Here is a 26,127-nt window from a genome sequence, read left to right as displayed (position 1 = left end):
GTCGCGCAGTACTGCCTATCTCAATTGCGGTATTTCTTCCAAGCCTTGAGCGCATCTATACCGACAACCCTCAAGCTCGTTTTTGTGCTCAGGAAAACATAAATCCCAGAGCAGAGTCCGCCAGCCTCTATGCACTTCAGACCGACTCTTTTGGAGTGACTTTAGTGAATAAAAGAAGAAAACTCTCTCTAAAGTATTGCTGATTGCAAATCGGTGTATCGATAATGCAGTGGATTTCTCCACGCGCTATACCTTGTTGCAAAAATGTCAAAACTCTTCCCAGTGTGAGATCTAATGCATACACCGCTCCTTACTCGGTGTCTCAAATGAAAATCCTGCGTGGTTCAGGACCCCACAGCAGCGGCAACATAATTAGTGGGAATACGGGTATACTGCTCCCAGTCAACAGAGAAAATAAAAAAGAGTTTTTTTAGGATTTTTATGATATAGAATAAATAGAATAATGTATTGCAGTCATTAAGATACCGAGTGCTTTTGTTAATTTCTCCGCCGACCCGGTATGTACAGTAGTCCCGAAGGATCAGGGTTGGTCGGATGGTTTTCGGTCCCCATTATGTACATTTGGATCAAAAACAGCAGACAAAAGATTCATGACACATAATGTCCCAGAATTCCAGGCCCAGGAAACAGCAAGTCGAATGTAAAAAGCAGAAGAGTGATATCAAGGCTATGTGAACTCCGCTAAACCTCCGATAGAATGTGAACGCCGTGGTATATGCAAGAAGAAATCAGGTCTCGGGATGGAATCATTGAGCAGAAGTCGTAAGGGAGGTCTGGAGAGCCTGCGAGATGGCTTCCTCCTGGCGCTTACGCTCCATCTCCATGAGGAACTGTGCGTATTTGGAGCGGGGGTTGTGGATGCCGCACTCGGTCTTGGCCTGACCCTTCCAGCGGCCAGAGCGCTCATCCTCGTTCTCCTTCACGGGCTGGGTGGAGTGGTAGTCGCCGATGCTCTTGTAGCCACGGTCGAGGAGCTCATTGTAAGGGACGTTGTTCTCCTTAACGTACTGCTTGACTTGATCGAAGGTCCAGTTGGCGAGAGGGTTGATCTTGATCAAGCCAGCCTCGTCAACCTCGATAATGTCGATGTCACCACGCTTGCCACCCTGGCTCCGGCGGCGGCCAGTGAGGACGGCGTGCACGTTGAGTTCACGGTAGGCACGCTGGGCGGGTTCAACCTTGGCAGCCCAGTCGTAGAACTGGTCATCCTTCTCCCAAAGGCGGGGACCGTGCTTCTTAGCGAAGTCCTCCTCGGTCTCACAGCCCTGAGGCTTGTAGACATGGATGGTGTTCAGAGGGTACTTCTCACGGACGCGGTCGACCAGAGCCAGGGTCTCGGGGAAGTGGTGGAGGGTATCGAGGAAGATCAAGTCGACCATCTGAGGCCGGGGCACGGCCAGCTTGGACAACATATCGATAGTGACCAGACCAGTCAAGCCAAAGGCAGTGGTCTGGTAGAGGTGAGGCAGTGAAGTGACACACCATCTCAGGACATCTGCATCGATGTTGTTAGTTCCCTGGTCCGGGACTATCTCGGAAGGACCCGGACTGACCTTGAGGCTCGAGGAATTGCAGTTGTCTGTTGAGGAACTTCAAGTGTGGCTTGGTGAAGACGATCTCAGGAGAATAGTCATCACTCGAGCTGCCACTGACATAGCCAGAGTCTCTGGAGTCAATGGCCTCGCCATCAGAGGGGTAGTTGTCCGACATCTTGGCAGGCATCTTGACTAGGAGTAGTGCTAATATAGAGAGGGGCAAGAGCGATAGAAGTTAAGTAATGGAATTGAAGAAAAGACGAAAGTAGACAAGTCTATTTGTATGATAGTGAGGAGGGCCTGGAAAGGCGAGAGGAGGGACAGGAGGCGAGGAATGATGTAGACTAGACAAGACACAACAGAGGACGAACTCGAAGACTCCGATATAAGAGGGACCAGGCAGGGGCAATCACGACATCATCGGGAAAACGGGGAGTCCGTTCTCCCTTCACCCTCTTCCCTTCATACTTGCTGGGCCATTCTGCAGGGCTCGCAATCACGACATCGCCCGTGACCGCTTGCCAGATGGGGCGAAGGGCAGAAAAAAATCCTTCTCTCAGCTTCCGGGGAAATCACGCAATACTTGCACTCCCGGTGTCTGCGCTTCCCCGGACCGGCTTATCTCAGCCGGTTGTGGTCAACTTCCTGCTGATAAATCGTTGAACTCCGAGGAGGAATCCCCGGTTGTCTCACTTGGCGGATGGAACTTTCGGCAGAGAGACGAAGACATGCGGATTAGACTCATGATTAATCATAATTAAATCAATCAATTCCCGCTGTAGGTGCAGGATCAAGGACCCCTAAGGACACCTTGCTCCCCGTAAGCTGTGAAAAGGAATTAGCGTCGAATGAAGAAGAATGATGATAAATGCAACAGACAAACCCTGGTCTTCCATGATTATCCACCGATTGACTACATGGACTCGTAGTCTACTGTGCGAAGTTAGTCCTGGTGGGAGTAGCTTGTGATGTGTTGTTCTGCAGAGCAAGCATAGCAAGTACCTAACTACCCCACATCATGAGGCAAAGATGATAATCATGATGATGATGATGTCGATGTCGGACTGTGAATGAACGGAGGACCGACCCATCATAATTTCTGCCAGGCGGTCACGTCCACCAACTGGCATCTTTTTCCCCCTCGGTTCGTCATGTGACTTTTCTCCCCACGTGCCGGCCGATCTCACAATGGAAGCTGCAAGGGAAAAGCGACCGACGAACCTCGACAACGGCTTGCCAGCTTTTTTCTTGACTTGTCCGCTTTGCTGCTATCTCTGCTTCTCCAGGGTGTATTCCCGGCTGGTGGGCTGTTTTAATCGTCCAGGGTCTTCCATCACCTCTCCACTCCACTCTGTTCCACCCCCTCTTGAGCCCGCCTACCTTCTCCGCGCAGCGCATCTAATCTCCTCCCTCCTCAACAATGGCCTCGCCCAACCCCGCCAACTCCCGTCCAACCCGACCCGTGTTGCGACAGACACTCTCCAGTAGCTCCTTCATCCAGGATCACCAGCAATACAAGCCGTCGGTTCCCATTCAGACCATCGGGAATGTGATTGGAAGTGCTGGCAATGCTGGAAATGCTGGGATTGTGCCCGAGTCCTCCTTCGCGTCCTTGTCCCTCAAGGCGAATCCCATCAGTCCCGATCCCGAGAAGGTGACTGAGAGCGGCATCATCCACAGCATGTTTCATTCCCACGCCAACCCGCTGCAGACCGGCACCCAGCAACTGGTCGCGACCATCTTCTACAAATCCGCGGATCCCATTCACCCGCACCTGCATCCCGACTCCTCCCCGCATGCTAAGCCGGGAGATACGCTGCCCTCGCCCACCGTCCCCGTTGGTTCTGCCCCGACCATCGACATTGAGAAACTCCCTCGGGAGCCTCCTGCGCCGGAGCCCGAGCCTCTCGACCACTTGTACGGCCCATTTGTGTCGCAACTATGCCTGACCAACTTCCTTCAGATCATCGAGTCTCTTCCGACCCCCTACCAGCGCACGAACACCTCACACCGTTGCCTGGAGGCTAACGAGCACCCTCGGGTGATGGAGGTCACTTTCTCCCCGCCCCCCAACCCGGAATACCTGACCTTCGCAGACCTTCGCAAACATGAAAGCATCTGGCGTTTCGAGCGGGAATGGAATGTCGAGGTCGTGCTTCAGCGGGAGAGTGTTTTCCGTCGTCACAAGCGCCTCTTCGTCTTCGATATGGACAGCACACTGATCCAGAACGAAGTCATCGATGAGATCGCCAAGTTCATCGGTGTCGAGAAGGAAGTTTCGGTCAGTCTTGGTCGAATGCCGTGGTTTTAAAAAAAACTGTACTGACCGAGCCGACAGGAAATTACGGCCCGTGCTATGAACGGTGAACTCGACTTCTCTGCATCCTTGAAGGAGCGGGTCTCCCTGCTGAAGGGTGTTCCCGCAGACGTCTTCGAGAAGCTGAAGTCGATCATCACCATCGCCCCGGGTGCACGTGAGCTGTGCAAGGCCTTGAAGACTCTTGGCTGCAAGATGGCGGTTTTGAGCGGAGGTTTCCAGCCTTTGGCGGAGTGGCTTGCTGGCGAGCTTGGTCTCGACTATGCTTTTGCTAACCATGTGCGTGACCCTGATCTTCATGTGTTCGCCCCAGGTGGCACCGTACTGACCTTGCTAGCTTGAAATCGACCCCACCACACAAACCTTGACAGGCAAGCTGGTGCCATCATACCCGATCATCGATGCGGCCCAGAAACGCACGCTGTTGCACTCGATCGCGGAGCAGAACGGAATCTCGATTTCTCAGGTCGTTTCTGTGGGCGACGGTGCCAATGACCTGCTCATGCTCCACGCGGCTGGGCTTGGAGTCGCCTGGCGGGCCAAGAGCAAAGTCCAGCTCGAGGCCCCTACGCGTCTCAACGGAGAGAGCCTCGTAGACATCCTTTACCTGCTTGGACTCAACCGGGATGATGTCAAAGAACTGCTCGTATAGTTCGGTCACGACCCAAGGCCTGGAGTCTGTAAGTACTGTCCATGACCGAACGATCGAATGGTCCATCATTGTCCCACCAACTGCTTGGCAAGGAACACATGGCAACACATCGAAGAACAAATTTCCACATCCTCAGACTTTCTCACCCAGATTTCTCCACGCAACAATCTCGGTTGATTTTTCTTCTTGATTATCTTCTTCCAATAACTTTTTTCCCCTCTGCTTTTAGCCCGGGGCTCGGCTTGAGAATACCCACCCAACCGGGTCTCTGTCATACCATCATCAAACCACGCCTTTGAACAGTCATGAGTTAGAACGAACGAGTAAGATTGATTACATTTAGGGTTGTCGGAGTGAAGCCGGAAGGACGTGGATACATACCACCTGCAAAGTTTGCAGCAGATGGCTGCAGCCCAACGAGTTGGGTTAATCGAACGGCCGATTTAGGATCATTATGCGAGTCATAATGCGTTGATTTGATAGCTTGTTGATACGCTGACAATATCTCATTGAAATGAACATACGTACATGTTTAGAAATGATGTTTGAATTGCCAGTAGCCAACCCCATCAGCCAATCAGCTGGGATTGAAATTGAAGTTTTAGGGTCTATGTAGAAAGTAGTAGTAGTAGTAATAGCACAGCACAACCCGTGAAAACCAAGTAGAATATAAAACCGAACCCGAAACGAATCATGCTAACCCTACGCCAAAGGTGAAACCGATATACCAACGCACACGAAGGAAAAACGAGACACAGAAGAGAGAGGAAGCGGGCTGATGATTTTACCGCGCGATCTCGTCAACGGGGATCTTCTTCTCGACGGACTCGGCGCCCACCGTACCGCCGGCGCGCCTCTTCTTCAGGACATTCTCGATGAACGCCTCACCGGCCTTATAACTGCTGCGGACCAACGGGCCCGAGGCACAGTACAAGAAGCCCATCTCCAGGGCCTTCTGGCGCCACATCTCAAACCGATCGGGCGTGACATACTCATGGACGGCCATATGCCTCTTAGTGGGGCGCATATACTGCCCAAACGTGACAACATCCACATTCACCCCGCGCAGCTGCCGCAGCGCATCAGCGATCTGCTCGTCCGTCTCGCCGAAGCCAAGCATCAGCGAGGTCTTGGTAATCAGATCAGGACGGGCCTGCTTAGCGGCGTCGAGGACGCGCAGACTCTGCTGGAAGGTGGCGCGGCGGTCGCGGACGAAGGGGGTGAGGGCCTCGACGGTCTCGACGTTGTGGGCGTAGACGTCGAGGCCGGAGCGGGCGACGAGCTTGACCATCTCGAGGTCGCCCATGTAGTCGCCGGTCAGACACTCCACCAAGATACTGGGGGCCTTGGCCTTGATCTTGATGACGGTCTCGGCGAAGTGGCGGGCGCCGCCGTCGGCCAGGTCGTCGCGGTCGACGCTCGTGAGCACGACGTACCCCAGCCCCCAGCGGCTGATCGCCTCGGCCGTGTTCTCGGGCTCGTGCGGGTCCAGCGGCGGCGGCCGCCGCAGCGTCTTGACGCTGCAGAACCGGCACCCCCGCGTGCACGTGTCGCCCATCAGCATGATCGTCGCCGTCGCCGCCGCCTTGTCGCCGCCCCCCCAGCAGTCCGAAATGTTCGGGCACCGCGCCTCCTCGCACACCGTGTGCAGGTTCAGCCCCCGCAGGTCCTTCTTCAGGCGCTGGTAGTTCTTCGAGTCCGGGATCGGCGTCTTGAGCCACGACGGCAGCCGCGTCATCTCCTTCTTGCGGCCTGCGGGCCCGACCAGCGCTGTCTTCAGCGCGTAGGCTTCATTCGGGTCCGCGATCGGGTCGGCGTCGCCAGAGACGAAGTCGGAGAACGAGGGGCCTGAGTTCAGCCGGTCCGTGAAGGTGGTGCGCCGGCGGGGGGTCGTGGTAGTCGCGGTCGTGGTCGTGCTGTCCGTGGCGGAGGATGGCTCGGTCGTGGCGTAGCTGCGGATGAGGAATGTGCTGCTGGGAGAGATGGTGGCGGCGGTCAGGCGGCGGGACGAGCAGAGGAGCCGTAGGCGGTTCGTGGAGGGAGCTGCCATGGTCGAGGCTTGTATATGTCGAATCTTTGTTTCTCAAGCAAAGATGAGAGGGGAGAGTGGGGAAGGCAAGAGATCATTAATGCTCTTGGAGGTAGTTTCGATTCCGCGGGAAACATTCAAGCTGATATCGGAGTTCGGCTGCGGTTCCGCCGGCGGCTGACTCAGCATGGCGGCTGCATGCCCACTAAGCCCCTTCAGGACGCAAGGTGCATTGCCCTAGTTTGGTGGCGTTCCTGCTGATTAATTAACCACTCCTGGGTGGGCTTCCTGGCAGTATTCAGGGTGCCTATATTCTATAGAGGACTGTGGTAGGCTTACAGCACGGTAGTTGATGTTTGCGACTAGTTTCAGGTTGGAAGGGTATCATTAGAATCTGGGTACTGGGGACAACTAGAGATTATACATCGACCGTAGTGGCTATTGGAGTGAAATCACAGGTAAAAAAAGAGTAGCAGACGTGAACAGAGCAGACGGTGCAGCTCACTAGAAGAATCCGAAGTGAGTGAGGTGGAACAAACGAATGGCAAAGCAAATTGATCTCACCAACATGAAAATGACAGAACGAGTGGTATAGTCAGGAAAACTGGCTCATCAAGGAAACGGGGAGGCAAGAAAAGAACTCAAATGGGGCGTGGGAATAGACCTGTGCGTTGAGAGGGAAAGAAGACAATAAAGGAAAGGTTGAATGAGTGATCGCCTAGTTTTTCGTTTCGAGCACTTGGGCGAGAACAAGGACGGCGCTTTTCAGATGCTCCTCCGCCTGCCCGCATATGGCGAAGAGCATTTTCTCGACAATTCTATCCAGGTCTCTGCGAAGCTGCATGCTGCGCGTTTCAAGAACCTGGCGTGATGGGGTGGTGTGACTGGAGGTCCCTGACGCCGCGGTGGCTTTTTCCGGGACTGTGTCCAGCCGCGATCGTTGGTTGAGCTGACTCTTCCTCTGGTGAGCAGTTGCCAAAGAGACAACATAGTTCCGTGCAATCAGAGCGGCGCATAAGCCATCCAGTAGGTTTTCAGCAACGCTAGGGAAGATGGTGCGGAAAGGCCGCAAAAGTGCCCTCTCATTATTATGGCGAAGAAACATAATGACGGGTGATGTAAGGCGGAGCATGTTCCGTGGGAAGTCTTTGACAGACAGTTCCAGCTGGTCGATAGTCCATTCGTGATCCCACCACTTCTCCAACTCTTCCTTCTCCGACTTGGTTGAGATTGAAGAACGACCAGGGGATACCTGGACGGACGCAGCAAACTTTGGTGGTACCTCTGGCTTGGGTGGTGATTTGGGTAGTTCCGGGCTAGGAGCCGACTTGGTCTCGATCGTGGTTTCGCCAACAGTCTCAGATGCGACAGAGCTGATGTCAGTGTACACATCATCATCGTCTTCGTCTTCATCGTCGTCCTCGTCCTCCTCAGCTGGAGCCTTGGCGTGGGCATAGTCGTTAGGTGAATAGCATGAATGATGTGTGATATAGCCGCTGTCGGACATCTCCAGAGGCGTGTCGGGACTAAAGGCTGATATCTCCTGCTGACCTTGATCAGGAGTCGATGGAACAGGATGCTGTGGCGTTGGGAGCGAGTAGCTCATTGCTGGGGACGACTGGCGTGATATATCAACCAACTTGGGTTTCGTCTTGGTTGCTACCGCGTACATCTGTTTCAGGGTCAGCTTCATGCTACTCGTAATCTGGGAAAAGACTCACTGCCGGTCTAGCTGCTTTCAACTCAACTTTCCGTGGAGGAGGTGGAGGGCTTTTCTGCACAATCTGTATTCTTCGTCGGTTCAGCTCCTTGAGCCTTTCGCCCTGGCCTTCTGCACCTTCCACTGGCGCACGCTGGAGCCAAGGCTCCCAGTATGATAAGCTGCTGGGAGCCCAACTCCCATCGCTAGACACCGTCCCTGATCTGCTTCTTCCTGCACCAATGGATGAGTTGGAGAAGTTTCTCTTCCCAACCGGTTCATAGTCGGAATAAGGAGCTGGCGATGACATGCGCTCTGAGTAGGTTGAAGCCGGCGTTAATTGCCCCTCGCTAGTTTCGCATTGTCTGGCTAGATGCGAGTGAGCCATGCGTACATGTGGGCTTCCTTTGACGTCCTTAGGAGCTTGTCGTGGTTCACTTTGAGGGGAGGTATAGCAATCGCGACACGATTCTCTGCCTGGAACGCAGCCGCAGCCATTGGGACTCTTTTGACTGTAGTCCGATTCCGATTCCGGCTTTGGCGAAAAATAGAACGAAGGTGAATCGTGTGGTGACCTGGTGTCTGACAGAGGCGGGCTGGGCAGAAGACCAAAAGAGTCGATGCTCGTGACTCGAAGATTCTGATCTGAACGCCATGGGCGAAGCGTCCTATTGTTGGATGGTTTTTGAGACAATGGGGACTCTTTGCCACTTGCAGCAAGGCTCTCAGTGGAAGGAGAGGACGGGAGACGCAGCTCAAAGGGCTGCTTCATCTTGCGCACAGAGCGGAAAGGGGACATGTACACAGGAGGGCGTTCCGAACTGGTCCGTGGTTGTGTCGTGGTATATTCTGGTTGTTCCATGCGGGGCGCTGGCGAAGGAACAAATGACAATGAGCTCGGGGCTTGTTGTCTCTTCCAAGGCTGAATATTGGGCGAGTACCGGGGGGACGACGATTTGTTACTTCTCACATTGGAAACTTGATTCGGTACACTGTAGCTTGGTACGCTCCGGTTGACAAATGTTGGGAGATTTGCAGATATTGTATGGTGGTAATTGTGTTCTTGCAGATGAAACTGCATCTTGACGGAATGGCCATCCGTCGAAGACATGGCTGCTAGGTCAATCTGGGTGAGCAACGAAAAGCTGAAGGGTCCACCAGGTCTAATGCCGCTCCTTAACAGCAACCAGAGAAGGAGAACAGAAAGAAAACCACGGAATGAGCGCTGAAGCGGCCCACCAGACCTTATACCAGGGCGTTACATCGGTTCCAGTATCCCTTGACTGCCTTGCGGTGACAGGAAAAAAGACATTAGGCATGCGTGTCCGCCCCCTTCGGGAGGGTCGTCTAACACTCTGGAACATGAGTGAAGAGTGAAGGGCCATTACGCCTATTTCCTTGCATACCAGAGAGAGGTAGGATCGAGAAATAGGCACCGTCATTGGGCCAAGGTCCGGACGTGCGCCACCTGCAGGCACAGGGCAACGTGGGTGGTCCGCTCTTTCTCTGGGTTTGCATATCATCTATTAGGAAGGAATGAGACATGCAGATGGAGGGCGCCTGTGCCAGTCCTTTGGCGAACGTCACAAGATCCTCGGTGCGTCTGTCTAATCAACATAGAAGTTGCGCCGGGCAATCTCAGGTGGCCGGCCCCTGGAAATAAGCCCCTTGCATCGGTTGTCGTAGGCGCAGCCCTTAGATTGGCCCATGCTGCCTCAACGCTGAGCGCAATTTAAGTAGCAGGTGGGAGAATTCCAGCTTGGCTGCGGCGGGCAGAGATCTTAGATTGGTTCGGGTAGCTCAGAGATACCGTTCGGAGGCCAGCAATTCCATGGGTGCCATCGAAAGTTCTTGGAGGTGGTGAAGCTGCGCGTAGCTATACACGCTACTTCGGCGGTGGTTATACAGGAGTCGTAGATCCCAAGGAGCTCACTGTGCTTGTTCCAGATTCGTCAGTAACGAGGGATACTAGGGGAACTAGGAGACCAACGAAGGGACTGTAGTACCAAGGAATCATCCAAGGAGGGAGAAGATGAGATCATGGGATGTTGTTTGTACAGTACGAAGTACAGTACGGGGGAGCACAGGGATATTAGCCCTCGTTATGCTGGCTGATGTAATCACTATGCCGATGCATCTTGTCAATCAAGCAAACAGTGCAAACCAGCCGGTTATCGATTGGCGTATCGCAAAAAAAATGTTCGGAGAAGAAGCGATAGAGAGATGTTGACTTGAGATCTTCCATTCGTACGTCAAGTCCCCTGCGTGGATCAATACGTTATGCTCTCGGAGAGTTTCATTGCGTCGACTGTGGCGTCGGGGAAGACCCCGGCGTCTGCTAGTCTGAGAGATGTCGGAATCTGCGTGCACGAGTTTCAGCCCACGCTTAATCTGCGCTCCACCTTCAAGAAGAGCTCGACGGCCGCCAATTGCCTGGCTGTGAGCCCGTCGCATGTGTTTGCTGCACAGTCGGAAAAGGCAATTGTTCACGTATATAGCAGGGAGAAAGGCAACCAGGAGGCCACAGTCCCCTTCCCGGAGCGCATACGTAGTATCGCACTCGCGGGGGGGAAGAATGGGGACGTTGTTGTTTTGGGCACAGAAGGTGGCCGTCTTATTTTGTGGGAGGTGAGTTGTGCTTGAGCATCATTTCATGATTTCCTGCTTCGCTTGTTTGCTAATGGGTACCTTGTCAATCAGACCTGCACTGGTCGACAAATAGCAACCACAGCATCCCATCTGCGGCCAGTAACCTCCTTGGTGGTCGACCCTACCTCCAACTTCATCCTCTCCGGCTCATCTGATGCGAGCATCCACGTCTGGTCGCTTGTCGACCTCCTCTCTTTCACAAAACCCCCGTCGGGTCGTGATCGTCAAGCCCCGAACTCCCCGATCCGGACCTTCTCGAACCACCGCGCCGCCATCACCTCTATCGCCGTGGGCCACAGCGCCGGCAGACACAACATCGCCGTTTCGATCGCGGAAGACAGCACTGCAATTGCATGGGACTACCGCACCGGCCGTCTTCTGCGCACATTTCTCCTGTCAGCCAACGCAACGTGCCTGACCCTCGACCCCGTTGACCGAGCGTTCTACGTCGGCTACGCAGATGGCAGCATCCAGTCGGTCGACTTCTACAAGAACCAATCCATCCAACACTCTCTTCACGACCCCTCTCTGCATTCCACTCCCGTGCAACCCTCCGCCGAAGACCGATGGGCGCCCCCCTCCGCCGACAGCGGGGCCGCGCACACGCTCACGCTCTCCTATGACGGAATGACACTACTCTCCGGCCACCAGAATGGCAAGGTCCTATCATGGAACGTCGGACGGAAGAAGTACGCCTCGACCGTGGCCGACTACACGCACCCGATCACGAACCTCATCATGCTGCCCCCCAGCGGCCTCTCGTACCCGTCTCTCGACCTCACCCGCATGTCGCACACCATCGTCAAACCCCGCTACGACCACACATTGTCCGAATCCTCCCAGCCCGCGGGCACCGTCCCGGCGGACTACACCTTCAGCACGCATCTCCTCCCCTCCATCTCCTCCGCCTCCTCCACCTCCCGACCCAACCAATTCACCTCAGCCTTCACGCACGCCTACTTCCCAGAATCGATGCTAGAGGAAGGTCTCGCGGAACTGGCCGCTTTCGACCAGGGCGCCACCGGCAGCAACAGCGGAATCACCGACGAAGAAGCCTTCGCCAAGGACGCGCAGATCGCGCAGCTGGAAGGCGACCTGGCCGTTCTGAAAAAGAAGGCCTCGATCCACGAGGCCGCGCGCCAGTCCACGACCGACGAGGTGACGCAGCTGCGCGCCGACATCGCCAACCTGCACGACTACATCAACGAGCTGCACGGCAAGCAGGAGCAGGCCCAGCGCGAGAAGATCCTGCGCCAGGCCCGGAAGGAGGAGCGCGAGACCCGGCGCCGGGAGGCGTGGTTCGCCGCCGAGAAGAAGGGGAGGACGGGCGACGCCGTGCTGAAGAAGATGGATGCCGCGGATACGGTCATGACGAGCGATACGGACGATCAGAGCAGTGATGATCAATGATTGCTTCCCGCTTGATTCCTGTGATTTTTCTGAGATATCATTTCATGAAAAGGGAATATCGATTTCGAGATTTCGCGGACCAGGCGCAACGGGAGGTTTTTGTTCTTAGAAAGTGTATCAACCAGACGATTTGCCCCAATCCTGCCACCCGTAGATAGATCTTAGATCTAGTGGGTATAGTATCAAGGATCCAGTATCTTCAACCAAGCAGGCCCCCATAAACACACCCCCTTGGAACACGCCCTCGGATCCGATCCATCAGTCCCTTCTCGCCCATGCACCACGAAGTATACACCATCTTCAGAATCAGGAATAATCCCCCGATCAAACCCGGAAAGATGAAACGCCCCCGGCACCGAAAATCCAGATCCCGGAATCCCCACCCCCAAAGGGAATGTATCGGCCCAGGCAGGTTCGGTATGTATAGTGTATGCAGGTTTACCCCTTTCCTGAGGTTCCTTCGCATCCACCCCCGGGTGAATCCGCAACAAGGGAAGAAAGAAGAATGTGGATTCGGTTGGGTGAGAACCCTACCCTGTCCTCATACTCGTAGATTCGTGGAGCAGAAAGCATATTTCCGTGCGTTTAAATCAAGATACAGTGCTTATCACGCCGCAGTGCGCTATCGCTGACGTGCTTACATGTGAGTACTGGGTGGTGACTAGTGCTGATGAGATGGGGTGTTGTTTGCTGGCGACGCTATATTTATTGCATGGAAATGCTGCATTGTACTGTATAGTATTGGATATGATCGTGTGTCTAGAATGAAGTTGCCATGGTTGATGAAAGGTAAGTTGAGTGGTGGTTGTTCCGTGAAGGGAGGGCTGGGTTTATTGCCAGCGCCAGCGTAGGAAACCGAATAGGTGGTAAGTAGTACTGTGCTACCTGACTATTTTTTCCGACTTCGAGACAAGCCAAAATCATTGAACGTACATGACGGTTCTGATAGATAGAGGACGAGACCAGTGGGTATCCACCGAGCAAGGTATAGAGTAAGATTTGCAACATGCGTGGGAGTCATTAAGCCGGGAAAACACCCGGAATCTACAAGAGCAGTTGAAAAGGGGCGAGTCATGCACAGATCGCTATCCGATCTCATCCCACACCATCGGCGCCAATGTATTGTCCGTCCATGACGTGTTATCACTAGTCCCGGTGTTTTCGTCCAGGGGGAAGGGGAATACGACGCCGGGGGCCGGTGCCGGGGCGGTTGGAGCTGCGGCTGCAGTGGATGAGCTTTCTAGTAGACCCTGGGGCGGAGCAGGCGGGGAGAGAGCAGGGTCGATGGGTGCTAGGGCGGACTGGCCTGGGAGATCGGATCGTGTTTCTTGGGGTTTGGAAGGTGGCGCTCCCTGCTTACTGCCCGAGCTCGTGCCGTCCTGGTCATCTCTCGCGTCGGAAGCCTCCTTGCCTTGGTCGTGGAGGGTTCGACCGCTCACAGAGCCTCCATCGCGGTACGCGTGCGGGAATTTGGTCCGGAACCGATCGCGCAGGTCCGTGGCCCTGCGATGGCCGAGGCTCAGCCGTGTGTCCTGCTGAATTAGTGTCCATTGGAACCCATGCACTGCGTACCCTTTGAGTAGAGCTTCGTCCTCGGCCACGGTGAATGGCCGTCGGGAACGCCGCCGGGATTTCATGGCAAAGTGTGGTTCCGGGATACCCAGGGACGCCAAGGTCGATTTGGATTTGCTTGTTAGCGTAGGAGTTGCCTTCACCGTGGAGTTCGGCTTCAGGTTGGTGGTCTTCAGAGCGGGCTCCTTGGTGTTCGAAGAGCTGCTGCCGCTACTGCCGGAGGATGGCTCCTTCAAGCCAACCGTCACGCTGTTCCCTACCGAGAGGGACTCCGCATTGGCTGGTCGGGGATGCGGCAAGTGAATCTTCCCGGCTGTGCCATCAGATCCTTCCGTCTCGGCCCGCGAGAGGGCGTTGGCCAGAGTGTCGTGCAATTGCCGCGTGGCTTCGTTCGGATCGGCGGCCCTTGTAGACAATCAGCTTGTAGTCGGTGCTGATGTACTTCCCACGGAACCGAGGACTTACCGGTAGGCCCAGGGACAACACACGCGGAACCTAGATGTGTGTTTAGTCGGCACCCTGAATCTCGTTTCCATAGTACAATCCACTTCGAAGCTATGGCTGTTTACCATACCTATCTTTCAAGTTGGAAGCGCTGCGCTTGTTGAACTTCAACTCCGGCTGAGCCAGGATCGCCGTCCAGTTCCCAATGCCGCACTTGACCACCCCCCGTAGCAGAGCCGTGGTTTCCTCCTCTGTCCACTTGCGAAGGTTCTTACGAGAGCGGCCGCGTGTCTTGGGGGATATGGGCTCCTCGTTTTCGTCGGCCGAGGATGACTTCTTGTCGTCCGACTCCCCGTCGTCGGTCTTGTCACATGGCGGCCGATTCGCGGCGACCGGGTCGTCTCGTAGTCCGACGGCCACAGCGCCACCGCGGTCGCTCGGGGCCGTCTTCGTAGCAATGGGGGAGGCCAGAATATCCTCGATCCTGCCCTCTCGTCTTTCGCCTGTCGGACCCTCCCCGAAGGAAGTGGTCAGCGAAGCCGGCTCAACGACCGAGCTGTCCCGGGAGGGTTTAGTCAGCAGCTGCGCGATGCTCGAGCCGGCTTCGATGGGCGGCAGAAGAGCGGCATTGGGGGGAGGTTCGTTGAGCCCATTCAGGATCGCAAAGGGCCCGAACGGGGGCGGGCGCTGTTCCTTCTGAGCTTGCGGGATGGGCAGCTGCAGATGCTCGGCAAAGGTCTCGGCCTGCACGCCGACCCGGCGCCGCTTGCGGGAATGATGGGCATCGTCGTCGAACGATGAATAAGGGAACCGTTCCAGAGCACGGGGATTAACAAAGGCGGGAAGAATGGGCTTGGGCGGCGCGGGCTCGAGGCTAAGGAGCGAGTCCACGGAGGGATCAGTCTTCTTCTTCGGAGGGCGCGATGCATGGTGGTTCAGACGCTCCGCGGGAACCGCGACCACGGAATCATTGTTCCGGGGGCCAGGCAGAATGCCCGCCGAGCTAGTGGGCGTGGGAGCAGCGGTGGCCTCGCGGACCCGGCTGGCATTCGGCTCCAGCGGCGAAGGCACACTCAGCAACCGCGAGACAGGCTGACGGAGAGGAGCTATGCGGAGACTCTGGAGCTGGGGTAATTCTCGAAGCAACGATTCGTCGTACGGTCGGGTGAAGGTGGTGTTGGAATCCATGGTCTTCTTCACGGAATCCAGGAGGGCGGCAGCCTTCAAACGATGAAAGCAGGGATAAAGATCACCAGAGATGGAACGAGACTCCCCACGTAGCCATGAGCCATTTTGCAGGATCGGTGACTATGAATCCAGCAACAGTTAATCGAGATAGGGAGATTTTCTTTTATTCCTTGGGGGTTAGAAGGGGAGGGGGGGAGGGGAGAAGAGAGAATGGAAAGGGTCAAGTATGGAGTAGGTTGAAATGGTAGCTAGTGAGTTGACTCGGGAGGTACTCCGTAGTAGCTCTTGTTAACTTCAGTTCACTTGCTGGCTACCGCGGGCGCCGGGCGGAGAGAAGCTCGGGGCTATGCGGGGTAGGGTCGAGGCAGGCTACCAAAAGCGCAAAACCGGTTTGCTGAATCAGCACTTCCCAATCGGGTGAACCACGGCGCAGTCGGCTTCATTGATCATTGACACATGTTTAATCACAACAAGTTATCTATCTGGTAGACTCATCACAACACCGCAGTCACCTCTCTGCCGAATCTCTGCAAACTGACATCCATCCCTCTCACTCAGATCCAGTCACGATGCCCTCCATCCTCCCCCCATGGCCAAACCTAATCTTCGGCATCTTCGAGCCCATCTCCCTGTACGTCCACACATACATATCTACAATAGATCTAGAATATAGATCTAGAATATAGACCATGAACATCCCAGAAACATCACCAACAAACAAAACCTAACCCCCCCTATCCAGCATCGCGGGAGCACTAAGCCCCCTCCTCAACCTCCCCGCCTTCATCACCGACCAAATCCCTCAAGCCCACCCTCAAGGCCAATCTAACCCCATCCAACCCCAATCCATCTCCCTAGCCTACCAACTCGGCAACCTGTACGGCCTCCTCGCCCTCCTGGGGCTGGGGATCCTGCGCACCACGACCGAACCCCCGGTCATCCGCCGCTACCTGCTTGCCCTGCTGGTGGCGGACGTGGGCCACATCTCCGCCACGGGGTGGGGGATGGGGTGGGCGCGGTTCTGCGACGTGGGCGGGTGGAACGCCCTGACCTGGGGCAACGTGGCGGTTACGGCGTTTCTGGGGGTCAATCGCGTGCTGTTTCTGGTTGGCTGGGTGGGGGATTACCAGCTACCAGTGGCAGCAAAAACTGGGAAGACAGAGCAGAAGAATAGCCGTGGCAAGAAGGTTGCTTGAGCTTGGGCTTGGGTTTGGGCTTGGGCTTGGGCTTCTAGGGCTGTGTGGGCTGGGGTTCGGTTGCCTTGCTCTTGATTTTCGGCGGATGGGACGGGGTTGCTTGGGAAATGTGTGTAGCAGATGGAAAGAGTCGTCGGAGCAGGTAGGCTAAGGGGGAAAAAGAATTGTTTAACATGAAACTACGTCAAAAGACTTCCTAGTAGTGAATCAGATCAGACGGCTCCCTCGGCTGAATCCTCGATGCTTGAGTTTGGCTGCCGCAAAGGTTATTGCGATGGAGGACGGAGTATAGCGGACTCCAGATCTGCGGTCTTGAACCTTCGTGTTATTGTCTGTCTCCACTTGTACTGTTGCTGTTGTTGTTGTTGTTGTTGTTGTTGTTGAAGCGACATTATGCAATATCGAACTTGACATCAGCTAGTAGTGGGCATGGCGACCAAAGACTCAGCAGGCCTCACATGATGTCAAAACCGGTGCATACCCTGGACACTATTTATTTCCTCTCTGCAAGCACACCCAAAGGGAAAACACATGACATATGACAGAGAGAAGGCGAGGACTTGACCACCGAAGCAGGAATAGACCAGTATCGCATGAACCAAAGATGGAGAGAGGCAATACGTAGCAGATGCCAAGGGCTAGGGCTGATCGATAGACGGATGCATGGAGGCATGGATGCATGCATGCATGCATGGAGCTGGCCCGTACTTGCCCCTTCCCCGGCATAGGCGAGTGATTATTAGAACTCCGTGATCCCCGGATACACAGGTTCAGCTGCATATCAGGGCAGATTGCGGAGCAGCACTGCATACACTGAAGTGATGTATCGACGCCCACGAAGTTTCACTACGACTCCCTACCCATGTCCAGCAGCCACCCCCGACACCGAACAGGATACCGTACCGTACATCCGACTGAAGCCAGGATGATCATTTTCTTCATTGGGAGCTCACTACGGGCCCATAGATTCTGGGGGATCATGGATTTCCCTCTCATACGCAAACAACCTGTCCCGAAACATCGCCTCGACCACATATACGAACCCAATCTGCCGCTAGAGTCATGAACAGCTGAATATCTAGATGCATTAGAAATACAGTCCCTGGTAGTAGATAGAACCAAAAACCCTCCCACAGAACAATCTGCACTAACAAGCATATCCGAAAAAAAGACTATTAGGAATGGGAGGTAAATCAAAAGTAAGAACAGCCCAACAGGGGGTGATATCGCCCGCCTGCGTAGCCTCTGTCGCAAGTTAGATCAAAGTAAGAAGAAGCAGGCCTCGTCAGGCATGGAGTTTCGGTCTAGGATTATAACGTGTCCTATGAGACGATCGGTCGTAAGACTCAGTTGGCCTAGCATAACGAGAACGCCACCGTATTGCATTCCATTCCGCTGTTATTGTGTTCCTGTGTTCAGCATATGGTGGCCGGACTGTCTTCGCTGTTGTTTCTGGAGCGTGCCTGCGCTCGGATTGGTCATTGGCGCAGAGGAGACGGCCGCATGTGCTGGAAGAGCTGCTGTAAGGCCGGTTGGCCATGTTGCTGGTATTCGCGGATATGCGGGACGAGGAAGGGCACGCCCGGGTTGGTGGTAAATGCTTGTCGATAGGTGACGAAGTTTTCAGAAGGGTCCAACAGATTATCGAAGTCGGAAGGGAGCATGAAAGAGGCTACATGGGAGGAAGAAACAATAGTGGATGTGCTGATGCTGTACTTTCGAAGGCCATCGATAATAGCTGTGAGGGAGTGGTAGTTCCGAACCATCAGTAGAGCCTGGTCTCAAGATTAGCGCTCTCCCAGGTCTTGCTTCTGATAGAGGATGCCCACCTGTACACATTCCTGGATGTAGCCCACCAGTTCCGGAAGCGCTGTACAACACTCCCACACCGCTATGCTTAATAGCTCCCATTCTGTGAATACCCGCTTGACCACCGGCCCGGGCTCCACGAAGCTTTTCTGCGAGAGCCCCGTGAGATACCCTTCATCGATATGGGCCATCGTACGGGCAAAGTCCAGCGGCGAGGTCGATGCCGTCAGATCGTCCAAGAACGCCAAGTTGAGCTTGAAGGGTCGAGTCCAGTTCATGTGTCGCGTATGCACGTAAGCCTGCTTGTAACGCACGGCGGAGACGCATAGCACTTTCAGAATGGATTTCAAGCTGGGCGAGATCTCCTTGAACAACTCCTGGATCGGACCGGCGATGAACTCGAAAGCTGGGGTCGTGGGACTCGCCGCGATATGACCGCCTCGAAGAGCACGCAGACAAGCCGTCACAGCCCGAAGGGCAAAGGGGCTCCGGCTGCGAAGATGCTGTCCGCTAATATCAGCATCTCTGTCAAGCACTCGCCAGATAGGACTTGACGAACCTGTTCCACCTCGACATACAGTGATACTTCCTCCGGGAAAGCCTGAAGATGGTGCAGCAAGTGAATATGCAACGCGGTATGCTGTTGCAGAAACCACTCCACCGAGGGGGCCGAGTAGCCCAGCGAGTAGCGCACCAGCTCCTCGAAGGGGATCCTGGTGAAATGCAGATGGCTCTCATGGTCGAGGTCTTCGGCGATCCCGATCGCAGTCATGTTCCGGTTCCCTTGCGCGGGAAACCAACTCCACGTTGCCAGCGCAGGGTCTGCTGTTCGGCATCGTCGCACGATCTCCTCCACCTTCTGGATATGTGAGAGGTTGCCGATGAAGGCCCTCTCATGGGGCTCGACCAGCTCCGACAAGAAGGTGTCAATGGCACTGGCGTTGCGGTTCTGGAAGGCGGTTCGCGGGAGACTCTCGTCTCGGAAGAGGCCGAAGCGGATCGCCCGCTTGATCTCTTGGATGTCAAAGGCCCACAGCATGGTCATGGCCTCATCTTCCCACCAGCGATATTTCAGGTAGAACGGGGGGATCTCCGCTCCGGCACGGAAGATAGACGGGTAGGCCGGTGGATCAAACATGACGGGCACGCCAGTGGAGGAAGGAGAGTATGTGGACATTGCCCACTGCTGCACCACGGGGAAAATCAGAAACAAGACGACAAGAAAGCCAAATTGGCGTCTTGGGAGTCGGACGGCGAGGTGTTCAAAAAGTAAAAGTGTCTCCTTTTCACAGTGAGTGGGGGGAAATTCTTGAGTGGGGAAGAAAAGAGAAGAGGGGATGGGAATCGGGGGACAGACAGAGAGAGAGAAAGAGAAATAGAGTAGCAGTGGTAGTCGAGAGGCGGTGGTTGCAGTTCTGTAAGAAGACCCCGATAGATAGTAACTAGTAGATGATGAATCGTACACACCACACGCACTCCCTCAGTCAGTCAGTCAGTCAGTCTGGTTTAACTCACATGTAAGTGACCTGCACACCACCTTGACTTCTTCCTCTTCTTCTTCTTCTTTTTTTATTAGACCCCAGGATTTTCTTTCTTTCTTTCTTTCTTTTTTTTTTTTATTCTTTCTTGTTTTCCTTTCTTCCCTTTCCCTGGTTTAGTCCCTTGTACCACTAACTACTACCCAGACGTATAGACGGAAGCAAGATCTCCGGCAGACGTTTAAACGGGACTAATTCTAGAACGTCCCCCGGATCAGGCATATGTCCTAAGGACCATCGACGTCAGAGGGGACTTACAGATTGGGTTCAACCCCCACAGGGAGGTCAGTAGTCGATGTGAACTGACACTAATAATAGTGGATGGTAGCGCACACCAGAAAGGCCAGAGCAGGGAGAGGCCAACAGCAGTACCGGTGGGGAAAATGATGGATACTATAACCAGGAACCGACTGGAATGGGGGGAGTGACTCCTGATAAGAGGGACAGAAAGAGAAAAAAAAGCTTTTATTACATTCACACCATCCCTCTAGTGATACCAAGCTTAAGGTCAAAGTCATAGCAACCTCCACTTTTTTTTTTCGCCCCGAGTTTACTGAAGAGGATGGGTCAATGTCCCAGCCGCGAACTGCTCATTCCTCACTTTGCCACGTTTGACAACTCACGAGGGTTCAGGACGGTATCTTGCTGCTTGACGCGGTCGAACGGCCAAAAAGGATGGCGGCGAGGGGGCGCATTACATACAAGCGACAAGACATGAGGAATGATCAAATCAACTTGGAACCTGTAAGAAACAAAAATCCAAAATCCCGGGCAGAAGACGGTAAGTACTGCATTAAATTAGAAGATAATAAAGAGAGTACTCCGTAGAAAAGGGCTGGCGCTGATCCGAACCACTGGGACCCGAGAGCCAGGTTAGGCTGAAGCTACGGAGATTACCTCAACACCCTTAACTAAGCTAAAGGCGTGAATAAGACCTCGTTTTAGCTGACTTGCCCAGGCCAATCAGTCCAGGTCGCCGCCCAGAGTCGTCGCCAACCACACTACCACCGGGCAGGTAGCGCGTGCAACCTAGGATAGGGCCGTTAGGTCTAGGGGAGGGCGTCTATTCTATCTAGCTAGTAGTCTAGGGGCGGTTGCGACGACGCAACAAACCCCACATGGGCTGAAGACAATCAGCAGGGCAGATGAGAATCGGAACGGCCATTGAGCGAAAACCAGTCCGTTTGGCAATAGCACCACCGATAATACCAGCCATTAATGAATGGCTGTCAGCCAACGGCGGCGGTGGATCAATAGGTGGCATATGGGGTAAGTAGAAAACCAACCAGGATAAAGGAAAAGGGCAGGAGAAGCGGTCAGGAGCCGGGATGTACGGGATGGAACATCTGGCCATGCAGTATTCGTTGGGTTCTGGAAGATTCACCCAAGACTCCAGTGATCAGGGTACACGGGCAAAAAGTGAAAGTCGGAATCAATGAATGGATGAAAGCATCACCTTCATCATCACTGTAGCGGTGTATCGAGAAATTGAATGAGGTCAAATATACATCAGGCCGAGATCGTGAGGCGAAGTCCTTCAGCCGGGCCCGGGCGGTCTCCCCTCTGAGAGGTTGCTTCAGGCTTCAGCAGACGCCAGGAACGGGGCTGAACCCGTCGTCTCGTCCGTCATGCTGATACCGGGGATAGTCGATGATCCTATAAGGCACCATCTCTCGGGAAGACCCAGATGGGAGCTGTCCGAATCCACCTTTAGTTGCCACCATCTAGAGAGTCGGTAGCAAGACAAATGCTGGATCGGGGAGGGGGAAACAGATTGAAGTGGCTAGCAGTGGCTGGCAGTGGCTAGCGACTCTGCTACTGCGGGCCCTAATTTAGTCGGGCTTGTTCCTTGTTGCTTCTTCAACTCACCAGGCCGTTGGAACGAATGACGAGGAGGCCCGGCAACGAGGGTATAGCTGTACACTCCGAACCAGGCAAACCGGAATCATGGACTCCTAGGAGTGTTAAATGCCCTTGACCACTCCAGCTGGCAGACTGGGGCAAGAGCTGAAACTACCGGTGGTCAATTGCATGATAAACGGCCCTAGGGATTTCCCATAGGGATTTCCCACAGCTGAAGGTGACCCATCCATTCCATCTTCTTTTCCTTGTTCGATTGCGATGCTTCGATGTGGGTGTCTGGGTAAGTCAGGGTACCTTGAATGTGTTGCATTCAGTGATCTAGGCGTCAAAGGCGTAAGAGGAATTGGTGTGACCGCGACTTCTGATGACTTCCACGAATCGGGCAGAAGCAGCTCAGAGTACGAGTACTCCGCGGTGCATTCAGGGTATGTAAACAGTGGGAGAAACAGTCGGTTCACTATTGTACATCCCGTACAGAAAAAGTACTGTACCTAGTGAACTAATGGAATGAGTGGGTGGAAAGAAAGGGCGAGGCATGGCGTGGACGGGACTAGGTATCATCGAAAAAGCCCTGGGAAAGAAAGTGAACATTGTATCAAGCCAATCACCCTAGGCATGGTGTACCGAAGGAGCTCGTGGCTGTTGGCGACCGTCGACGTAACGGCAAAGACATGCGGTGATCCACCCCCAACGTGAGTTGAGTACGAGTACAAAGAGACCCATGCGCGACTCAAAGCATTCCAGACAAGAAAATGTTATGGAGTTGAGGAGGAGTATGTTGATGAATCACCAAAAGAGAGATCAAAAACAATAATAACTAACGAATAGTGGTGCCTCTCCACGGTGGGTGGGGTTGTCCGATGGTGTGGCGCAGGGGAAGAATTGAATACTCAGTACGGAGTACAGAGTACGGCGAAGAAAGAAGAGCAGACTACAGCCTACAGATTATAGATTACGATTACAGATTACAGATTACACTCCGTCCGTAGTGGAAAGGGAAGATCAAGTGCCGTGCCGCGGGCGGGAGGCCCGTCAACTCAGAAACCCTGGTCCCAATTGAATTGGAATGCATCGATGCGATGTATCCATTTGCAACTGTCGCTTGGACCCTCCACCTCAATCCTTTCTTTTTTGTCACTTGGGACTCCACCCCCTCACTCCCTCTCTCGTCTGCTCTCCTCTTTTCATTCCTCCTTCTTATCCCGGGAAAACTTTACTATCAGCCTTCCGTATCTTTATGCTGCAACTGGGTGCAGCTTGCAGCCTGCAGAATACTTGCCTCCCTCTCTCTCCCTTGCCTAGGTCGTCATACCGTCCCGCTCTCTCTCAGTCCACGTCGTGCCATTGATAGATTTTGAGGAGCTCTCAGTGAACGGAATTACTATCCGAGGTCGGACTGAGATCAGAAGTCGGTCACTGTCCTCCCAATTGGTACAGTAAATTTCGTCGCCAAGATGCCCAACCGATTGAAGGCGAGAGAGAAACGAGAGAGCGAATAGAAATGAAATCATTAATTGAGAAATGGGAAAATGAAAATACGGAAAATAAGGAAATTCAGGGAAAGACCAGCTCTCACCAGCGAGGGACCTCCGGGGGCGAGACAAAACCCTTTCTCTCTCTTCCTCTCTCTCTCATTCTGTATGCACTTAGTCTGATCTAATTTCGTAGCGGGGACAGGCGTAAAGTGATGCTGTCCAGATTCCTGGCTGTGTGACCATTAACATGGTCGAATCCGACCACTAGCATTCGTAGTGACCTTGCCTGCAGCCAGACGGGCTGTGTCTCCTGAGCTGTTCACCCTGGAGAAGGTCTGATAGAGATCAAGGATGGTGACAAGTCGGCCGATAGTCTGTCTAGTGTCTGGGGTGTTTGTTGAGTCCAGACTCTGAAGAGCGGGAAGCTATGGTGGGTGAATGGGTACATGGCTACAAGCATGAAAGCTACGGGAACAACGGCGGTTGGAAGAGCAATACTCTTGAACCTCATAGGCCTCTTTTGGTGGAATGCGAGCCATCGTCACTTGCGGGAAGGAACAACGGTTGTCGAGAACCTCTCCCACGGATCTACTCCGTAGTTTACAATCAAAAACCGAGAAAGCAAAAAAAAAAAAAAAAAAAACAATCATGTTCATGATGCGCTTTTTAGCCTCCCATGACTAAGCATGAGAATAGAAAGTCACTTAGTTAGACAGAGCGCGCGAGAGGAGACGACAGCTAGCGACTCTGCCGAAGTAATGACCTTTGTTCGGATCCTGGGCTTGCGCGGTCAATCCAGATTGGTCCATCGCTTGCAGCATGCATGACACCTGACTCGGATTTAAAGTGTGGTGGTGGTGCGTGGGTATGTGCGTGTCGGAGCGTGTGAAGGGGGGTCAAGATCAGTGACAGTGGCTTACGATTCAACAACCATCCCGTTACCTCTGCGTGGTTGATATAAATTCTTTGCGCTCATCTGCCTGCCAAGCAGATGGATGCTGAGTAACTTCTCCGCAATCGGGGCCTCTCCGCAACGAGTTGGCAGGACCTGCCAGCACCCTTTTCAACCAATGAATGTAGTAGCACAAGCTGGGTGCACGCCGACTTGACGGCGGTGGTGAGTCGTCTTCGGTTCGCTCATTCGGACGACTCCTGTCAGTATCCTGCCAGGCCGGGCAGGACGGGCCAGTAGAGAGGCAACCTCGATGGCGCGCCCCAAGAGGAATAACATGCAAGAGAGGAGAGCAGTAATGAAAAATTCTGGGCAAAAACATCCAGCCAAGCTGACAAGCCCTAGGAATCGATCTCACCAGGGAAAGGCAATAAGGTCTGAGCGAATGATCGTAATCATCATTTTCCCGATCGATTCCGAGCGCCAATGCTGACCTGATCGAAAATCCCACACAATGAATGTCGGGGAGACAATTATTGAAACCTGGATAACTGGACACGGCTGCGTCTGGTTAATATCAATCACAATTGGTGCCCCAAAACCGAGCGAAGATCAACCCACGAGAATGACTTGTCATTTGACCGAAAGACGTCTGAACCCACCAGGTGTTCGAGGCTGCGTGGTCGGTGCTCATCTCATGCTTCGTACGCCATCAGACCGAGAATCGGCCTAAACGGACGGAGGAAGGAGAACATTAGGAAGCCGGGAATAGAGAAAAAAAAAATTGATCGATCCCAAATATCTCTGGGCAAGAGACAAGGATTATTGAATGGTCTGGAAGCAAGTTACTACCTACTACCGTGGTAGTAGCTGTAGCCGCTGTAGCAGCTGTAACCGGGGTCTCTTAGGCTCGATCCTCTTGCAGTCACCCCCATGGGCGCATTAGAGAGCCAGAGGGAATTGGAGGGAAGACGGAGGATCTATATTGGCATGCATATGGGGGAAGTAGACGTGTTATCTTGCACCTGTATGGTCCATGGGTGGGTGGAGCGGCTTACCTTTGGAGGAGAAGGGAGGGGGGAGAGGGTCTCAGATGGCACTTACAACTTTGCAAGTCGGCGGAGGAAATTCCCTTGATGACAAGGCCGCTTCGTTGGTCCAGCAGATATAGCGACCTCTACAGGTCGAATGGGCGCATGTAAGATCGGAGTCAGTGAGTCAGTTGCCTGCTCTTTCCGAGGCCCCGCTCTTGGTAAAGCCTATGCGATGTTTAGTGTTTAGTGTTTAGATATGAGCGGTAAACAGAACTCTCGATCTCACCCATCGTGCGCCCAGAGCAAGGAAGAAGTGCGTGGTAGGATTTGTACAATAATCAACGCCTGTCTTATCCGCCAGTCTGGGAAAGGCAGTCGATAGAAGGGCCCGGGTTGCATCCAATCTCACTAGCCCAAGCCATGTATCCCTCGGCCCTGTTGGGACTTGCTGAGAGGTGGGACTTCTCCATAGGACTCAGGACTCCATGGAGTGAGTGGGAATGGATGTCTCAAAAGAGGAGACTATGACTGCCCAGTGGTTGATTGCACTAGTCAGAAGGGGACGGCCCGGCGGACAAGTGGACTTTCTTGGGAATGGGGCCGCAATTCAAGGTTCCGACCAGCAAGGGACTGGTGATTGATCCATTATTATCCCGGCGAGTGAGTTGAGTCCATCGGTCGCCGGTGGGTGGGTTGGAATGCCAATTTGGGCCGGGGAAGGTAAGACGGCGGACTACGAGTCCTGGGGAACTCCGCCATGTGGAGCATGAAGCAAGAAATACGACTACCCGAGAGGACAAGAAG

General features: G+C 54.0%; 8 protein-coding genes across 8 annotated transcripts; 3 read left to right on the top strand and 5 right to left on the bottom strand.

Annotated features, from left to right (window-relative positions):
- Positions 1-767: 767 nt before the first annotated feature.
- Positions 768-1,743, bottom strand: met16 (phosphoadenylyl-sulfate reductase (thioredoxin); the record flags this gene model as incomplete). Its single annotated transcript, XM_025631514.1, has 2 exons — positions 768-1,516; positions 1,575-1,743. The coding sequence occupies 2 exons, from the start codon at positions 1,741-1,743 to the stop codon at positions 768-770; spliced, it is 918 nt and encodes a 305-aa protein (XP_025490948.1).
- A 1,233-nt stretch (positions 1,744-2,976) lies between these two features.
- On the top strand, positions 2,977-4,525 carry BO82DRAFT_285768 (phosphoserine phosphatase SerB; the record flags this gene model as incomplete). The annotated part of the gene is made up of 3 exons (XM_025631516.1): positions 2,977-3,837; positions 3,895-4,152; positions 4,211-4,525. The coding sequence occupies 3 exons, from the start codon at positions 2,977-2,979 to the stop codon at positions 4,523-4,525; spliced, it is 1,434 nt and encodes a 477-aa protein (XP_025490947.1).
- A 466-nt stretch (positions 4,526-4,991) lies between these two features.
- On the bottom strand, positions 4,992-6,651 carry BO82DRAFT_355220 (lipoate synthase). Its single transcript, XM_025635390.1, has one exon. It carries the CDS (start codon positions 6,573-6,575, stop codon positions 5,310-5,312), a length of 1,266 nt encoding a protein of 421 aa, XP_025490946.1. The 5' UTR covers positions 6,576-6,651; the 3' UTR covers positions 4,992-5,309.
- Positions 6,652-6,988: 337 nt separating this feature from the next.
- On the bottom strand, positions 6,989-9,465 carry BO82DRAFT_433113 (uncharacterized protein). Its single transcript, XM_025640845.1, has 2 exons — positions 8,276-9,465; positions 6,989-8,226 (listed from the first exon to the last, which is right to left on the bottom strand). Exons 1-2 carry the CDS (start codon positions 9,362-9,364, stop codon positions 7,273-7,275), a joined length of 2,043 nt encoding a protein of 680 aa, XP_025490945.1. The 5' UTR covers positions 9,365-9,465; the 3' UTR covers positions 6,989-7,272.
- A 1,027-nt stretch (positions 9,466-10,492) lies between these two features.
- BO82DRAFT_312317 (putative ribosomal assembly complex component Ipi3) lies at positions 10,493-12,428 on the top strand. The gene is made up of 2 exons (XM_025632435.1): positions 10,493-10,881; positions 10,954-12,428. Exons 1-2 carry the CDS (start codon positions 10,534-10,536, stop codon positions 12,310-12,312), a joined length of 1,707 nt encoding a protein of 568 aa, XP_025490944.1. The 5' UTR covers positions 10,493-10,533; the 3' UTR covers positions 12,313-12,428.
- Positions 12,429-14,237: 1,809 nt separating this feature from the next.
- BO82DRAFT_355217 (telomere repeat binding factor family protein) lies at positions 14,238-15,678 on the bottom strand. Its single transcript, XM_025635389.1, has 2 exons — positions 14,350-15,678; positions 14,238-14,289 (listed from the first exon to the last, which is right to left on the bottom strand). The coding sequence occupies exon 1, from the start codon at positions 15,514-15,516 to the stop codon at positions 14,440-14,442; it is 1,077 nt and encodes a 358-aa protein (XP_025490943.1). The 5' UTR covers positions 15,517-15,678; the 3' UTR covers positions 14,238-14,289; positions 14,350-14,439.
- Positions 15,679-16,085: 407 nt separating this feature from the next.
- BO82DRAFT_312310 (uncharacterized protein) lies at positions 16,086-17,007 on the top strand (the record flags this gene model as incomplete). Its single annotated transcript, XM_025632434.1, has 2 exons — positions 16,086-16,147; positions 16,259-17,007. The coding sequence occupies 2 exons, from the start codon at positions 16,086-16,088 to the stop codon at positions 16,710-16,712; spliced, it is 516 nt and encodes a 171-aa protein (XP_025490942.1). The 3' UTR covers positions 16,713-17,007.
- A 1,023-nt stretch (positions 17,008-18,030) lies between these two features.
- Positions 18,031-19,944, bottom strand: BO82DRAFT_102745 (uncharacterized protein). The gene is made up of 3 exons (XM_025629738.1): positions 19,081-19,944; positions 18,542-19,024; positions 18,031-18,487 (listed from the first exon to the last, which is right to left on the bottom strand). Exons 1-3 carry the CDS (start codon positions 19,696-19,698, stop codon positions 18,191-18,193), a joined length of 1,398 nt encoding a protein of 465 aa, XP_025490941.1. The 5' UTR covers positions 19,699-19,944; the 3' UTR covers positions 18,031-18,190.
- Positions 19,945-26,127: the final 6,183 nt, after the last annotated feature.

The sequence above is a fragment of the Aspergillus uvarum genome (genome assembly GCF_003184745.1).
Source record: "Aspergillus uvarum CBS 121591 unplaced genomic scaffold BO82scaffold_34, whole genome shotgun sequence".
Lineage (NCBI taxonomy): Eukaryota > Fungi > Ascomycota > Eurotiomycetes > Eurotiales > Aspergillaceae > Aspergillus > Aspergillus uvarum.
The sequence above is the reverse complement of the archived record's forward strand: the minus strand, read 5'-3'. Positions and strand labels throughout refer to the sequence as shown.

Excerpts from the sequence above, each read along its gene's own strand:
- BO82DRAFT_355220 (XM_025635390.1), bottom strand. The coding sequence starts at position 6,575 with ATGGCAGCTCCCTCCACGAACCGCCTACGGCTCCTCTGCTCGTCCCGC.
- BO82DRAFT_433113 (XM_025640845.1), bottom strand. The coding sequence starts at position 9,364 with ATGTCTTCGACGGATGGCCATTCCGTCAAGATGCAGTTTCATCTGCAA. Across the intron at positions 8,227-8,275 it reads TGAAAGCAGCTAGACCGGCA|ATGTACGCGGTAGCAACCAA; the intron begins GTGAGTCTTTTC and ends ACCCTGAAACAG.
- BO82DRAFT_312317 (XM_025632435.1), top strand. The coding sequence starts at position 10,534 with ATGCTCTCGGAGAGTTTCATTGCGTCGACTGTGGCGTCGGGGAAGACC. Across the intron at positions 10,882-10,953 it reads GCCGTCTTATTTTGTGGGAG|ACCTGCACTGGTCGACAAAT; the intron begins GTGAGTTGTGCT and ends CTTGTCAATCAG.
- BO82DRAFT_355217 (XM_025635389.1), bottom strand. The coding sequence starts at position 15,516 with ATGGATTCCAACACCACCTTCACCCGACCGTACGACGAATCGTTGCTT.
- BO82DRAFT_102745 (XM_025629738.1), bottom strand. The coding sequence starts at position 19,698 with ATGTCCACATACTCTCCTTCCTCCACTGGCGTGCCCGTCATGTTTGAT. Across the intron at positions 19,025-19,080 it reads TGTATGTCGAGGTGGAACAG|CATCTTCGCAGCCGGAGCCC; the intron begins GTTCGTCAAGTC and ends ATTAGCGGACAG. Across the intron at positions 18,488-18,541 it reads ACATCCAGGAATGTGTACAG|GCTCTACTGATGGTTCGGAA; the intron begins GTGGGCATCCTC and ends TCTTGAGACCAG.